A 16,818-nucleotide genomic window follows, 5' to 3' on the forward strand; every position below is an offset into this window, starting at 1 on the left:
ACAGAAAGCCAACCAATGGCTATAGGCCAAACCTTTTTTCATTTAGCATGGGAGAAAAAAAAGATTTATTATGCTATTGTCCCAAGGCATAGCCTAGCTGAAGTTGGGCAAAAAAAATGCCAGAGGGCATTTAATCAGGCCTTTTCCTGTTTTTTGAAGAATAAGTTTTGAATTTCTAAACTGATTTAAAGTCAACCATTATTTTCCACAGTCCTGCCTCCTGGATGCTGGTGTGGTACTTAGGAACTAGGGATAAGGATGGGGAATAGGTCCTGCCTCTGGATGCTGGTGTGGTACTTAGGAACTAGGGATAAGGATGGGGAATAGGGGACTTAGGCAATGGACACAAAAGAAACAGCATATATGTTCCCTCTGCTTCATCAAGAATCTTAGGGAAAGAGGTGGCTTAGTAGATAGAACTGTGAATTTAGAGCCAGAAAGCCCTGAGTTCAATTCCTAATTTAGATGCCAGCTGGGGAACTGGGGCAGGTTATTTAGTCTGTTTCTCATGTATGAAATGGAGATAATAATAGTGATCACCTGACTGGAATGTTGTGAGAACCACAAGAAATTGTGTGTATGTGTATGTGTGTGTGTGTGTGTGTGTGTGTGTAGTTCTTTGCAAACTTTAAAACACTTTATAAATTCTAGTTGTTAATTCTCTTGTGGAGATCAGAGATGGAAAAAATAGTTAAAAAACAAGGCAAGGAAACATCTAATCCATTGCTCAAGCAAGTGATAAAGACAATGTTTCAGGCAGAAAGACACATGGAAGTGAAGAAAGAAAAGTAGAATCTCTATTTTTAGTTTTAATTTTAAAAAAAGATAGAAATTAAGCTTTCTTGTGCTTTTTTTTTTTCCATATGTGAATTAACACTGGTGACCTCACTTCATCTTGATGCCAGTCAAATGTCATTTATGTTATGAGGAAATCCTGGCTTCTGTATTACAGTTGGGGTGGGCTGGCTCTCTTGTTCCTTTGATTTTAGTGGTTTATGATATATTACAGTTCACAGTTAAGCAGATTTATGGAATTTATTATCTAGTTTTAATCAAAATTACCCTTGACAAATAGGCCAGTACTAAGTAGATTCCCAGAAAGAAAATGGAGTTTAAAGATAATACTAATATTTTAAACACAAAGGCAGAGATGATTCCTTTAGCATGAGCTAGTTAACCACACAGTATATTCAAAACAATGGTTACTTAATGAGATCTGATGAGAAGGCTTTTTTTAAAATGGAAATTATCTAGATTATTTTAAATATGGTAATACATTAACAATCATTAATAACAACATTCCGCTCCCTAAGTGTATAATGATTGTGCTTTGAAGTAGTGGATAATGATAAGCCATCCTGATTAGTAAGGCACTTAAAAATTAAGTTTTTTTATTACCAAAAACAGTGTTACCTTAAATTCTTCTAATTTTGGCATGTTTAAATTTGGAAATAAAATTTTCTAACTTGCTTAAAATTTTTGTAAGTTAAATTGTATTGGTTTTGAACCCATTTGTGAAAAATGTTAAAATGTAATTCTTTCCAATTAGTTTGAAAGGAACATCCAGTTAACATTAGGGAAAATGGAAAGTAACTCACTGGATTTTGCCCAAAATGTCTGCATACATGATGAATTGGATGAAAAATGGTTATCATGATTTAGAAAGTACAGCCAAGAAGGCATGTTTTCCATTTAACCATCTATTTCAGTTATGACAACCATTAAAACAGTATCAAATTAAATTGAACTTTAGACATACCTTTGAATCTTATTACTTTTTGATGTGTTCAGCCAAGATTTAAAAAAAAAACAAAGCATATTAAATCACATTCTCAGAACAAGATGTTTATATTGTTAACAAATGAAATAATATAAAATTATTTAAAATATTGTTTGATCTCTTCATTTAAAAAAAAAATACCTGTTTTATGTGTCTTCTTTTTGTACTCCAGAACTAGGCATAGAACCTGGGAGGAACTGAAAAGGTCCTTAACTCTAGACTCATCCAGGTAAACTCAGGTCATTTGGGAGGAAAGCAAAAACTAGAATGATAGAGGTCAGCTCTTTAATCACATGCTCTAGCTCTTTAGCTCCTATCCCCAAACCCATAAAACTTAGTATAGTTTATGTGTAGGATCCCCCAAAAGGGAATAGAAAGATACTCAATTTAAGTATAGCAATGAGGTATAAGACAGCTATTTATTTTTTCATACAAAAATAATACTTAAAGTACAAAATACAAATCAAATTGATAAAATGACTCTTAATATATTCTTGATGTAAATATTTAAAACACTGGACATTTAGTAGGACTATTGAATAAATTTTTCACCCATCTTTCTACAATTCTTGAAGCTTTCTTGAAGTCCATGTCTTCCCACTAGCCAAGTCTCTTTTGGGGCCTATCATCCCTTCATGGTCATCTCTTTAAAAGGACTTATTTGCAGAAAACTCTTCCTACTTCTAGCTATAGCTAGGCAATTGGTACTGCCAAATGTAAAAAGAATTACATTTTAACATTTTTCACAAATGGGTTCAAAACCAATAAATTTTGAATATACACAAAACTGCTAGGTTTGTTTGAGGGACCCAGGAGTTTCTGATCTCTTGAATACACAAGGATTACCTCAGGATTACTATCTGGTTATCTCCTCAGTGAACTGAACATAAGTAGAAAATACAGTCAGGTGTCCAAGGACCATCCTTAGACCCCCACTTAGGCAGTACATATACTAATCTATGTGTGACCAATTTGCCATCTGGTAGAAGTGGAGAGTGGGGAAGAATCCAGAGAAAGTTCCACATCACATGTTCTGGAAAGAGGAAGAAGAAAGTGAGAGCAGAAGTTAAAAAAAAAAAATCTGTTTAAAAAAAGCTGAGTTAGTAGCTCTGGCTGACTCAGTGGTCAAGTAAAGGTTTGCTTTATTATCTCACAACATCAAGTCCATTAGCACTGAGCTAGAGTATAGTTATGGCTCAATAGAAAGAGCCAGGGAAGTTCAGTTCAACTCCACAAATGTTCTATATGTTGAGCTGCAGGAATTTTGTGATTACTCACTATTACAGATGTAAAAGCAGTTTGTTGATGAAATATATAGATATAGAGCAGTTTGGTGATGAAAAAAACAAAGAATATTTTTGCATAAAAAATTAAACAGATAACATAAAACGCTGCCTTTTTCAGATACCTGAAAAAATAACTTTGTTGTATTTTTTTTAAGGCAACAAAGATGTATTAGGAGCCTATTATGTCATTGTATAAGGACTTACATATATGAACAAGGCAAAAAAAGAAAAAAATTACAGTTCAAGAATATATCCAGCTTAGTTTGTTTTTAATAGGTTATGAGAACAATTCTTCAATCAGATAAAGCGCCTTGTGTTGCTTGAGTTGGGGACACTAGTCCTTAATATTCTTCCCTCATGTAAAGTCTTGTTTGTTGCTAAAAGAAAGAAAGAAAGACAGAGAGAGAAAAAAGAAAGAAAGAAAGAGAAAGAAAGGAGGAAGGATGGAAGGAAAAGAAAATGTGTAAAGAAATAGACTTGTCAGTTAAGATTTGAGCAATTCAAGTTAGAAATGAAATTGTTTTGAAAATATAAAATTTTAAACCAATTTATAAAAGATGTTGGGTAACACCTCATTTGTACAGTAAATTTGGTGGTTTAAAGCAATAGTATCAAACTCATATAGAAATAGATCTTAGGAGCAGCTAGGTGGTACAGTGGATATAGTACCAACCCTGAAGTCAGGAGGACCTGAGTTCAAATCTGGCTTCAGACATTTAACACTTTCTGGCTGTGTGACCCTGGGCAAGTCACTTAACCCCAATTGCCACAAAAAAAAAAAAAGGAAAGGAAAGGAAAAAAGAGAAATAGATCTCACTATATTGTATATGTTGTATATAAGGAACTCTGCTGGGTGCAAGGTTGCATGTTTCACATCTTTCCCTTAAAAAATTAGAGAAAGAAGTAGCTAGGCAATGAAGTACTAGGTCTAGAATCAATACTACTGGAGTCTGGCCTGACCCATTAGTTGTGTAACCTTGACTCTGTCTGCCTCAATTTCCCCTCAAAATGGGGATAATAATAGCACCTATTTCCCCAGGATTGCTGTAAAAATCAAAAGAGATAATATTTGTAAAGCACTATATGCAATGTCTGGAACTTAATAGAAGCGTTATGAAATTTTTCCCCTTTCCCATTAAAAACTGACAATATAAGTATGAAGAAAAACCATTTCAAGGACTATTTTGAGAGCTGGTGGGTACCATAAGGCATTATGAACCCTCAGTTCATATGCAAGTAACTATTTTAAGACTTAGGAGAGCAAAACTCCAAAAAAATGAAAAATCATATAGTTTTATTTGGAGTTGAGAGATGATTCAATAAAAGATTGTTGATTTCATAGGGGAAATTTGCTATGTTGTTAGTTCTAGGAGGATCTGATTTAAGCTGCTGGAAGTATTGGGACCAAGACTGAGAGTCTGATGAGAAAGAGTCTGATGATGAAAAGGAGATGATTCTGCAAGGAGTTTTTAAAAAAAGAAAAGAAAAGAAAAGAAAAAAGAAAGGAAATAAGTTGCTCACTGACTGCAGAAAATAATAGCTGGACTAGTGGGTTGACCATGAGAATTTGGGTCCTCCTGATTGGGCGAAAAAGATTGGAATCCCAATTATTGCCCTTCAGCGCCACCTAGACTTGAGATGGAAAAATTGAAAAGAGAAAGGTTTTTGCAGTGTTTGATTTTTTGGAAGAGATGCTGAAGTAGAATTGGATGGTGTAGAATCTTTGTGAGAAAAAGCTGGCTAGATTTGCTTGCTTTGCTCAAGGAGTCAAGCGAGGTACTTGACTGGGAGTTCTGTTTGCTAAAATCTGATTTTATTACTTGTTTATCCTTTCATTCATAAGCCTAGCCTTTCTCTTTGACAAGAGCACTTAGAATACAAACTGATGCAAAGTGAAATGAGCAGAGCCAGGATAACAGTGACATTACATGGGAATCAACTGTTCTTGTTTGTACTTTTTTCTGGAAGAGGATCACATCGGGAAGGTGATACCGTGACTTACGAATGAATCGGATTTAAGTGAGTGAGGGCTATGCAAAGTCTCTTCTGGATGCCTGGAGATGGCTGGGGAAGCAGTGGAATAAATAAGATATGAGACTAAACAAAATACAAAACTAGAGTGCTCAGCTTTTGGTGCTTCAAAGCAGGAGAGAAGTGAAATCCTTCCTTGCAAAAAAATTGTGCTTGTGATGAGGTCTTCCATATTAGGTGTGGTTAATCAAGGAATTGATAAAAATTAACCCTTTAACATGTATATTTATTTGGTATTTACTTTATACTTTAATATATTTAACATGTATTGGTCATCCTGCCATCTAGGGGAGGGGGTGGGGGAAGGAGGGGAAAAATTGGAACAAAAGGTTTGACAATTGTCAATATTGTAAAATTACCTATGCATATAACTTGTAAATAAAAAGCTATTAAAAATTTAAAAAAACATTAACCCCTTAAACAAGCAGGAAAAAGGCTCACATAATGGCGATCAGTGTAGTTCCTTAGTCCCATCTTCTAAAGGTAATTCAATCAGAAATCCAAGTTGTATCAAGACCTTGAGGCTAAATGTTCTCTTTAAACATTTGGCTTTGCTGCTGTCTGCCTTTGAGTCATCAGGCCACCGCACGCTGCCTCTGTGTCCCATGCCACATGGTATCTTCCCTAATTCCACTACGCTTCTCCACCCCACTTCTCCTCCTTATGACTAACACTTTTAGGGTGCTAAGACCCTTTAGGATTAGTCTGCCAGCTAAGGGCATGCCCCAACCTCATGGGTGCTCCTTTTCTACTGGGTGATTGTGATTTCCACTGAAGAACTTATCTTTCTCCCACTCTATTTCATATTTACCATTCCCAGTGTCTATTGTCCCTTCATTATGTTTGTTACCTATTCCCCTAAATAAATCTACCTTTTGCCAAAGAGAATGATAATAGTGAATTCTTCACAACTTTCAGTACCTGCCATCATCGGGTGACAAACTCCAAACTATAGATCACATCACCTGGGTGAAAGAAAGGCTGAGGATATTTAAGTGATCTGCCTAGGACCACAGAGCTATTGAATGCTGGATGATCAGCTATAAATCTTAGCTACTTAGAGCAAAGCAAAATCTAGTAATGAAAAATGCCATCCGCCTTCTGAGAGAGAACTAACTGATGAATTCTGGATGCAGATTGAAAGACTTAAAAAAAAATTCCAAACTTTCTTTACTTTACTTTACTTTTATTGAGAATATCTTTTGCATGATTTTACAAAATAACATCAAATTGCTTTCCTTCTCAAGGATGGGGAAGGGGCACAAGGAAGGGAAAGAATTTGGAATTCAAAATTTTTTTAATGTTAAAATTTTTTACGTTTTTGAGAAATACTTACAATTTTGAGTAAAATATTGAAACAAAATATTTAAAAAGAGAAATTATTCAACTACATAGCTTAGAAATATAACCTTCCCACTCACAGCTGCTTTGTCTGCATTCCAGAAATTTATGTTGTCTTTCTCATTGGTGCCCACCAATGAAGTGGCACAAATATGTTCTGAAAGAACTGAGTTCAAATTCTACCTCAGAAGCTTATTGACTGTATGGCCCAAGTGTAGGGCATGTAGGTGGATAGAACGCTGGCTTTAGAGTTTGGAATCCCTGAATTCAACTCTAGCCTTCGGATACTTACTAATTGAATGGCATTGGGCAGCAATTTCTCTAACCCTGTTTGCCTCAGTTCCTTATTTATAAAATGAGTTGGAAAAGAAAATGACAAACCACTCTTGTCTTGCCAAGAAAATCCCAAATGTTTCAGGTAGAATTGGATATGACTGGAATGACTGAACAACAGGACTCTGGTATAGGGGATGAAGAACTGGATTGAGGTCTCTTGACTGTTTGATAGCTGTATCCCAGGCTAGTCTGTTAACCTCTCTCAGCCTCAGTTTCTTTATCTGTAAAATAATAATAATAACACTGAGAATCAAAAAGTAAATAACATATAAAGAGCTGGGGAGATCTCATTGTTGTCATTTCTTTGATGAAATTGTCACTTGTTTATAATTTGTTCTCTGATTCACCAATTCTTTTGAATTAGTCTCTTTTTAAGTTCTAGTCTTTTTTTCAAAGGAACTTATTTTTCTTTCTTTTTTTTTTCAAATACAAGCCAAGTAAAATTGACAGTAAATGAATGGATACATATTTAGAAAAATAATGAAATTCCCAGATTAACAGAACAAGGATAGAAAATATAAATACCTGAATCTCAGGAAAAGAAATTGGTAGGACATCCTCATGAACAGCACAACCCTTTTCCCAACCCCCATTGGCTGATGGTTGGTTTTTGGTCCACTCCAGAAGGATTTTCTCACTCCTTTTCAGATATTTGCTTGGCTTTATAGGGAGAAATAGAGGCTTCTTCCTTGATCTTTCATGACCCTTCTTTAACTTAAGTCAACCACGGTGGTTTTTTTGGGGGAAATATGATCTTCATACAAAACCTTTAAGATAAAGGATTTTTGATAACAATTTTACCATACAGATTGCAACAGTCTATAATCTCTATGGACCTCACTTTTCTTTGCAATACAGTGGAAAGAAATACCTATGTAACATATTTATTCTGAGTATTAGGCAAGCTCTAAAGCGATATATAAAGTTTTCAGGGAAAAAAAATCCACTTACCTAACATAAATATTCTTAGCAGCTTTGTTATAATAGCAAAAACCTGGAAATATGATGTGTTCAACCAATTAGAAACAGAACAAATTATGCTGTATGAGTGCCATATATTATAATCATTGCATCATAGAAAAAGGCAAATATAAAGATTAAAAAAGAGATTTGGAAAGATGATTATGAGATGAAGAAGAGCAGAGATTTGTAGATTGAGCAAAGAAGTTCACTAATCCCAATTGTGTGGTAGCAATAAAATGTGGAAAACAACAAGAGAAATAGTGCAGAAAGATATAAGAAATAAATAAGTTGTTTTGTTGCTATCTTGTTGAAATTAATGTGTGCATAAAAACCAAACCTCAAATGACAGAAGTTTGTGATTTTGAGTGATTGATTTTTTAAATTCTTGTTTGCATATTTGAATATTTTGTTGATGGTTGCTAAGGTCACTATTTTAAGAAAATAAATGCTTCAGATAGTGTGTTTATATGAAACATTCATATATTACACATGTGTGTGTGTATATATATATATATTAAGATTAGGCAGGTCACCTTGGGAAGATTTGTTTTTTCCTCCTGCTACTTATAGCCAACACAATCTACAAATATTGTAAACCTTTCTTTTTTTTTTCTTTCCCAGAACACTGTGTTAAAGAATGGTACTGAGATATTTGACTCCTGGGAAAACCCGCCTCCTCCAATATATATGCAGTTCTATTTCTTCAATGTCACCAATCCAGATGAAATCCTCCAAGGAGAGGACCCTCATGTGGAAGAAGTGGGACCATATACCTATAGGTAAGTTTTAAATCATCTCCTAGTTTGCTAATCCAAGAAAGACTCCCATGTCTTGGGTAGCCTTCTTGTGGAACCAGATACCTGTTACTGCTAGGGACCAACTCATTCTACCGTAAATGAGAAAAAATCAGTTGCTTGTCTTAAATCCTAGGTTGTTGTTCAGTCAAACACTAAGCATTTGTTAAGCACCTACTATGTGCTAGGCTCTATGCTGAGTGAAATAGATAAAATGAAAAAAAATTAAATAGTTCCTGTTGATAGGGTATAGCTTCTAGGGGAAATACAGCAGTAATCTTGAGATCCCTTGACTGTTTGATAGCAACACCAAGAGTGTGAAGGGGAAGGATAAAATATTATAAGGAGAAGAAAGCTGGAGTCAGGTCATAAAGGGCTCTTTAGCAAATGTAGGTGTTTGTATTTTATCCTAAAGGCAATAGGAGCCACTGAAACTTTTTGAGAAGTGAGGTAATATTTTTTGGACCCTTCCTTGAGGACTATTCATTTTGGCAACAGTGAAGAGGATAGAGGATGGTTTGAAAAAAAGGAAAGACTTGAGTCTGGGAGATCAATTAGGAGGTTATTGTACTATCCAAAGAGAGAAGTGATGTGGCTCTGAACTAGAACTCTGTGAATAGAGAGAAGAGATGCTTTAAACCTGGGGTAGATAAGACTGGACAACTGATTAGATGTGCTGTGTGAGGCCACGGAAGAACTGAGTATGATTGAGGTCGCACCAGTGAGTGAATGAAAGGAGAGTAGGATTCTTGAAAATACTAAGAAAAATAGAGACAGATGGAAAAGACAGTCGATTCCATTTTTGGATATGTTGAGTAGGTTAACAAAATGGATTGCTTAGTGTTTAAAATGTAGCTCCCTCAGTCTCAGTTGGAAAAATAGAAAACCAGTTTTGTTTTTTCTGAGACTCAATCTCCCTTTCTCACCCAGAGTAGAAGTTGGTTTTGTTTGTCCTTTGTTCTTGAAGAGGATCATGCCATAACACATAACTGAATTGGATTTAAGTAAGGGAAGGCTGTGCAAGGTTACCTTTCTCATTTTGCTCTTCTTGAGCCATCTTGGTCCAGAGGCAAGCCCCAGATCAGGATGATTAGAGATGGCTCTGGATGGCCAATGGGAAACCTTGCCCTTTTTAAGCTTAGACCTTTTACAGATCTCAGTTTGACTGAGACCATATTCAGTGATTAAGGGTAGGTAGCAATAGAGACAATCAATCTCTTTCACTTAATGTCTCCTCCCTCCCCCCCCCAAAAAAAAAACCTAAATAAATGAATGAATGAATGTGGAAGAAGAAAACTCTGGGTTTCTAGCCAGAGCTATTATTTACATTCAATCTGAGTCAATCAGGACCCAAATAATTGAATTAGAAGTACAGAGGATACTCAAGGGCACGTTCTTAATACTGATTGGCACAGAAGCTTTAACTGGCTTTGTTTTTTCTGATCTGGGCCAATTTCCTTTTCCTTAGGCACCCTGGTAGCCCTGTTCACCCCAGGACTCGACATGTTGGTCCCAGACTTGCCCAGAAAAGTGAAAGTTTTGTGACCAGTCACCAATCCTGAGGACATTTCTCTGTATAAAAGGGACAGATAGTTTTAAGGAAAGATCCCTGCTAAAGACTTTCATGTGGTACTTAGCAGCTGTGATAATTGTGATGGCTGGGTGGCAGAGGTGGTGGTAGAAGGGATAAATGCAGAAGAACTGGGAGTCTTCAGGGAGAGTTTTAATCAGTATGATTTTCCATATTTGCTTTTAGTCATTGAGTAGTTCTGGCTCTCCTCCGCTTGGACTGGAAAGTGCTCTTTAGTGTTTGGATTGGTGAAGAAACAGACAATTTCAAACACTAATGCCTCTACTACCATTGACTCAATGAAATTCTTCCTAGTTTAGAATTTGGGATGACTGATCCTGCCAGTAATTATAGAATGAGGACTTGGGTAAAAGAGGAAGTCATTCAGGCTACTCTCACTAGACACAAATGGAAAAAAGTCAGTGAAATAGCCAACAGGAACAAGACTGAGGTAGATTATAGAGAGATTGGGAAAAGTAGATTATAAACAACTTGAGTCTCATGATAGCATTTTCCAAAAATTCTATATAACAATCAGACTCTTTAGCATGGGACCTCCAACATAATAAACAATAAGTACTTGTTTTTGTTTTTGTTTTCTTCTGTGATACAATTAGAGTTAAGCAGACTTTCCAGGGTCACACAGGTAAGGAAGTGTTAAGTGTCTGAGGTCATATTTGAAGTCAGATCCTTCCGACTTCAGCGTTCTATCCACTGTGCCTTCTAACTGCCTCTAACGTTCTTGTTGAATAATAACAATGCCTAATAATAATAACTAATATTTATATAGAATACTTTAAAGTATACAAAGCACTTTTATATAATATTTCATTTGATCCTCATAACCTGACAGAAGTTGAATAACTGACCAGGTTCACACAGCTATCAATGTCCAAGGTAGGATTTGAACTCACTCAGAAATTTATTGTTTTGAGCCAAAGGCCAATACATTCTATAGGATTTCAAAACTTAATTTGAAGAATTTAATGGATTACCATCGTGAGTTTACTTCTGTGGTAGAAAGGTATTCAATTTTCCTTTTGGAAAAGTTAAAAGTTAGGGGCAGCTATATGGTACGTACTGTAGGAGTCAGGAGGAACCGAGTTCAAATTAAGCTTTAGATACTTAATACTTCCTAGCTGTGTGACCCTGAAAAAGTCACTTTACCCCAATTCTCTCTATCATTCTCTCTTTCTCTCTCTTTTTTTTTCTCTCTCTCTTTGGTCTCTCTCTCTCTCTCTTTCTTTCTTTCTCTATTTCTCTCTCTCTCTCTCTCTCTCTCTCTCTCACACACACACACACACACACACACACACACACACACACACACAGTGGAAAAGTTATGAAGCTAAGTTCATATATGTGGCAGGGAGTCTGGATTTGCTTGCTTTTACAATTAGATCACCTTGACCTTAAGAAATGAATTTGTTCCTTTTACCAGTGCTTAGTACAGTTCTTGGCACATATTAAATCCTTAATAAATGTTTATTGACTGACTGACCAGCAGACATGAACCACATTTGCATAAATGTGCAGCAATATGCCATTTTTTCAGGCATTTCATTTAAATGAGTTTTCTAGATAATTTACAATGCTCCTGTGTGCAGAACCTTGGAAATCTTTAACTATTTTGGGTGCATATCTTTCTCTAAAGGATATCTGATGACTGAGTTGCTTAGAATAGCCATTCAACTTCTTCTATGTCCTCTATAAAAATTTTGCTGAATATAAATTAACCTTTCTGGAGGGCTTACAGTCATTCCATTGTGCAGTGACTCCTCTGAGATCTCTTGAATATAAAGACCTTGGCTATTTGCTTGGACAGACAATAACTTTTTCAATTCTCATAGGAATGAGATGTTTCTGTAATTTCTCAACTACCGCCCTTGCTGTCACCATTCCCATAACTAACAGAAAATCCTCTTTTGAGTCTGTCATTATGATCCATAAGCTCTTGTTAACTGCACTCTGGGAAAACAAGAGCTCAAGTTTTTAGAGATAAGCATAAAATTAGGACCTGATGGATTTCTTTATAAATAAAGTTCATGACATTGGTGTGATCTTTTTTGCCTACTCAGAGATTTTTTTTTTTTTTATTGGTGGTGATTTAGTGGCTAGAACATTAGATCTTGAATATCATAGTTAGGAAGAACTGAGTTCAAATTCAACCTCAGACACTAGGCATGTGACTGGGCAAGTCAGTTAACCTGTTTGCTTTAATTTTTTCATGTGTAAAATAGGGATAATAATAGCATCCTCATAAGGTTCTTTAGAGGGTCAAATGAGAAAATTTAGATACTAGCATTAAGTGGGATCAAGAAAGCCTTCTTATAGAATGTTGGAGTTTAGCCGAGAAATGAAGAAAGCCAGTAGGTGGAGGTGAGGAAAGTGTTCCAGGTATGGAGGAGTCAGAAAATTGAGTGTTTTGTTCTAGGAACAGCAAATCAATGGATCACAGAATATGTGAAGGAAAGTTAAATGATAGAAGACTGGAAAGGTAGACATGAGGGGCAAGGTTATGAAGGGTTTTAAAAATCAAACAGAAGATTTTGATATTTGATCCCATAGGTGATAGGGAGCCACTGGGGTTTATTAAACAGAGTAAGGGGTATGATTTGGATTGAATTGGGTTGGATTTAGGAAAGTCACTTTGACAGGTGAATCTGAAGTGGACTGGGGTGGGGAAGAACTCAAAAAGAGAGACCAATCAGCAGAATATTGTAATAATGCAAGAGTGGGGAAATGAAGGCTCCTACCAGTTTGGTGGCAGTATCATAGGAGAGAGGGGATCGTGTATAAGAGATATTGTGAAAATGTATTGTATAGGACTTGACAACAGATTAATGATGGGGAAGTGAGTATGATAACTAGGTTGTGACCTGGGCATCCGGGAGCCTGTTGATACTTTTAACAGTAAATAAGGAAGTTTGGAAGACGGGCAATCTTGAGGGGAAAGAATAAGCTTGGATTTGAATTTAAGATGTTCATATCGAACATGCAGTTCATGATGTCCAGGAAACAGTTTAAGATATGAGACTGGAGATCAGGATAAGTTAAAGTAGATGAATATATCTGAGAATTATCTACATAGAGATGGTTCTTGAATTCATGGTAGTTGGTGATAATACCAAGGGAAATAGTATAGTTAGGGAATGGAAGGGAGCCTAATACAAAGTCCTAGGGGATTCTCATGATCAGCAGGCATGACCAAGATGAAGAGGCAATAAAGGACATTAAGAAGGATAAGTCTGGTCAGGTATAAGAAGAAGCAGAAGAGAATGGGGTTGTAAAAACCTCTAAAAGAGAGAAAGTAGAATAAGGTGATCAATAGTCTTAAGAAAGATGAGCACTAAGAAAAGCCCATTAAATTTGGCAATTAAGAGATTATTGACTAGAAAAAGAATAAATTTAAAAACCCAATTAAATATCAAATTAGAAGTTCTGAAACTCAGAGATTAATAAAGTTGAAACTAAGAAAACTATTGAACTAATAAATAAAACTAAGAGTTAATTTTATGAAAAAAACAACAAAATAAATAAACCTTTAGCTAATTTGATTAGAAAAAGGAAAGAAAAAACCAAACCACTAGCATCAAAAATAAAAAGGGTAAATTTACCACCAATGAAAAAAAATTAAGGCAATTTTTGCCCAACTGTTTGGCAACAAATCCAACAATCTAACTGAAATGGATGAATATTTACAAAAATCGAAGTTGCCCAAATTAACAGAAGAAGAAATAAATTACTTAAATAATCCCATTTTAGAAAAAGAAATTTTAAAAGCCATTAATGAACTCCCTAAGAAAAAAATCTCTAGGGACAGATGGATTCACAAATGAATTCTACCGAACTTTTAAAGGATGATTAATTTCAATACTACATAAACTATTTGGAAAAAATAGGTGAAGAGAAGGAGTCCTGCAGATTCGTTTTATGATACAAATATGGTGCTGATCCCTAAATGACGAAAGGCCAAAAGAGAGAAAGAAAATTACAGATCAATCTACCTAATGAATATTGATGCAAAAATTTTAAATAAAATATTAGCAAAGAGATTACAACAGTTTATCAGGAAGATAATACACTTTAACCAAGTGGAAGTTATACCAGGAATGCAGGCTGCTTTAATAACTATTTGAAAAACTATTATCATTATTGAGCATATCAATAATAACAAAACCAATAGAAATCATATAATAATCTCAATCAATGCAGAAAAGACTTTTGACAAAAGACGGCACTCATTCCTATTAAAAATGCTAGAGAGCATAGGGATAAATGGAGCTTTCCTTAAAATAATAAGCAGCATCTATTTAAAACTAATGGCAACATTATTTATAATGGAGAGAAGCTGGATGCATTCCCAATAAAATTAGGGGTGAAACAAGGGTGCCCATTATTACCACTATTATTCAACATTGTACTAGAAATGTTGGCTTTATCAATAAGAAAAGAAATACAAATTAAGGGAATTAGAATAGGCAATAGGAAATAAAACTAATATTCTTTGCAGATGATATGATGATATATTTAGAGAATTCTAGAAAACCATCCATAAACCTACTGGAAACAATTAACAGCTTTAGCAAAGTTGCAAGATATAAAATAAATCCACAAAAATCATCAGGATTTCTATATATTATTGATAAAGCCCATCAGCAAGAAATAGAAAGAGAAATTGCATTTAAAATAACTATAGCCAAAATAAAATATTTGGGTGTCTGTCTGTCAAGACAAACCCAAAAAATATATGAATACAATTATATAACACTTCTCACACAAATGAAGTCAGATCTAAACAACTGGAAAATTATCAGTTGCTCGTGGGTAAGCCAAGCTAATATAATAATACAATTCTGCCTAAATTAATCTACTTGTTCAGTGCCAATCAAACGGTCAAAAAATATTTTATAGAACTAGAAAAAATAATAACAGAATTCATCTGGAAGAACAAAGGTCATGAATGTCAAGGGAATTAATGAAAAAAATGCAAAAAATGGTGGCTTAGCGGTACCAAACATAAAACTATATTGTATAGCAGCAGTCATCAAAGCCATTTGATACAGGCTAAGAAATAGACTGGTAGGTCACTGGAATCGATTAAATACATGATAATCTATACTAATTTAGTATTTGATAAACTCCCAAACTCCAGCTTCTGGAATAAGAACTCACTATTTGACAAAAATTGCTGGGAAAACTAGAAAATAAGAAAACAGAAAGTTGGCATAGATCTTACACTCTATACCAAAATAAGGTCAATATGAGTACATGATTTGGTCATAAAGGATGATACCATAAACAAATTAGGAGAGCAAGGTTTACCTATTAGATCCTTGGAGAAGGAAGGAATTTTTGATCAAAGAACTAGAGCACATATGAAAGTCAAAATGGACAATTTTGATTCATTAAATTAAAAAGTTTTTACACAAACAAAAACAATAGAAACAAGATTAAAAGGGAAGTACAAAGCTGGGAAAAATCTTTGAAGCCATTGTTTCTGATAAAGGTCTCATTTCTAAAATATAGAAAGAACTGTGTCAAACTTATAAGAATACACATTATTCCCCAATTGATAAATGATCACAAGATATGAAGACAAATTTCAGATGATTAAATTAAAGCCATTTATGATTATATAAAAAATGCTCAATCAGAGAAATACAAATAAAAACAACTATGAGATACCACCTTATACCTCTCAAATTAGCTAAATATGACAGGAGAAGATAATAATAAATGTTAAAGGGGATATAGGAAAACTGGGACACATGCATTATTGGTGGAGTTGTGAAATGCTCCAACCATTCCAGAGAGCAATATGGAATTATGCCCAAAGGAGTATAAAACTGTACATTCCTTATGACCCAGCTGTGCCCCCACTGGGTCTGTATCCCAAGGAAATCATAAAGGTGGGAAAAGAACCCACATGTACAAAAATGTTTGTAGCAGCTCTTTTTGTGGTAGCAAAGAACTGAAAAATGAGTAGATGCTCATCAGTTGTGGAATGGCTGAATAAGCTGTAGTATATTTAGGTAATGGAATATTATTGTTCTATAAAAAATGATGAAGAAACTGATTTTAAAAAGGTCTGGAAAAACTTATATGCACTGATAGTGAGTGAAACAAACAGAAGCAGGAATACGTTGTATATGCAAGAATGTGCGATGATTAACTATGAAAGCTTTGGGTCTTCTCAGTGGTTCAGTGATTGGAAGCAATCCCAATAGACTTTGGAGAGAAAATGCCATCTGCATCCAGAAAAAGAACTATGGATAGTGAATGTAAATGAACACGTGCTATGTTCACTTCTTTTTACTGTTTTTTTTTTCTCTCCCAAGGTTTGTTCTGCTTTTTTTCTCCCAATATGATTCATAAAGCAATGTGTATTAAAATAAATAAATTCAAAAAGAGATTGTTGGTAACTTCGGAGAGAGCCATTTCAATTGAGGCAAGAATATTTAATAATAAAGCAGGAAGCCAGGTTCCAAAGAAGGGAGTGAGAGGAAAGGAGAAGTACTCATCATTTGTAGACATCTTTAAAGAAATCTAGCCATGAAAGAAAGAAGAGTCATAGAACAAATGCTAACAGGGAGGGGCAGCTAGTTGGTTCCATGGATAGAACACCAGCCATGACTTCAAATCTGGGCTCAGACTCTTGCTAGCTGTGTGACTCTCGCAAGTCATTTAACCCTGAATTGTCTTCAAAACAACAAA

The 16,818-nt window shown here is 35.0% G+C and overlaps 1 protein-coding gene across 1 annotated transcript in view; it reads left to right on the top strand.

The window, feature by feature from the left end:
• SCARB2 (scavenger receptor class B member 2) overlaps positions 1–16,818 on the top strand; it is a 77,760-nt gene that overhangs the window by 30,580 nt on the left and 30,362 nt on the right. Inside the window, exon 2 of the mRNA XM_051964392.1 lies at positions 8,359–8,516. Within this exon, the coding sequence (XP_051820352.1) occupies positions 8,359–8,516 (158 nt within the window). The remainder of the gene's footprint in view (positions 1–8,358; positions 8,517–16,818) is intronic.

Source organism: Antechinus flavipes, chromosome 6 (genome assembly GCF_016432865.1).
Source record: "Antechinus flavipes isolate AdamAnt ecotype Samford, QLD, Australia chromosome 6, AdamAnt_v2, whole genome shotgun sequence".
Classification (NCBI taxonomy): domain Eukaryota; kingdom Metazoa; phylum Chordata; class Mammalia; order Dasyuromorphia; family Dasyuridae; genus Antechinus; species Antechinus flavipes.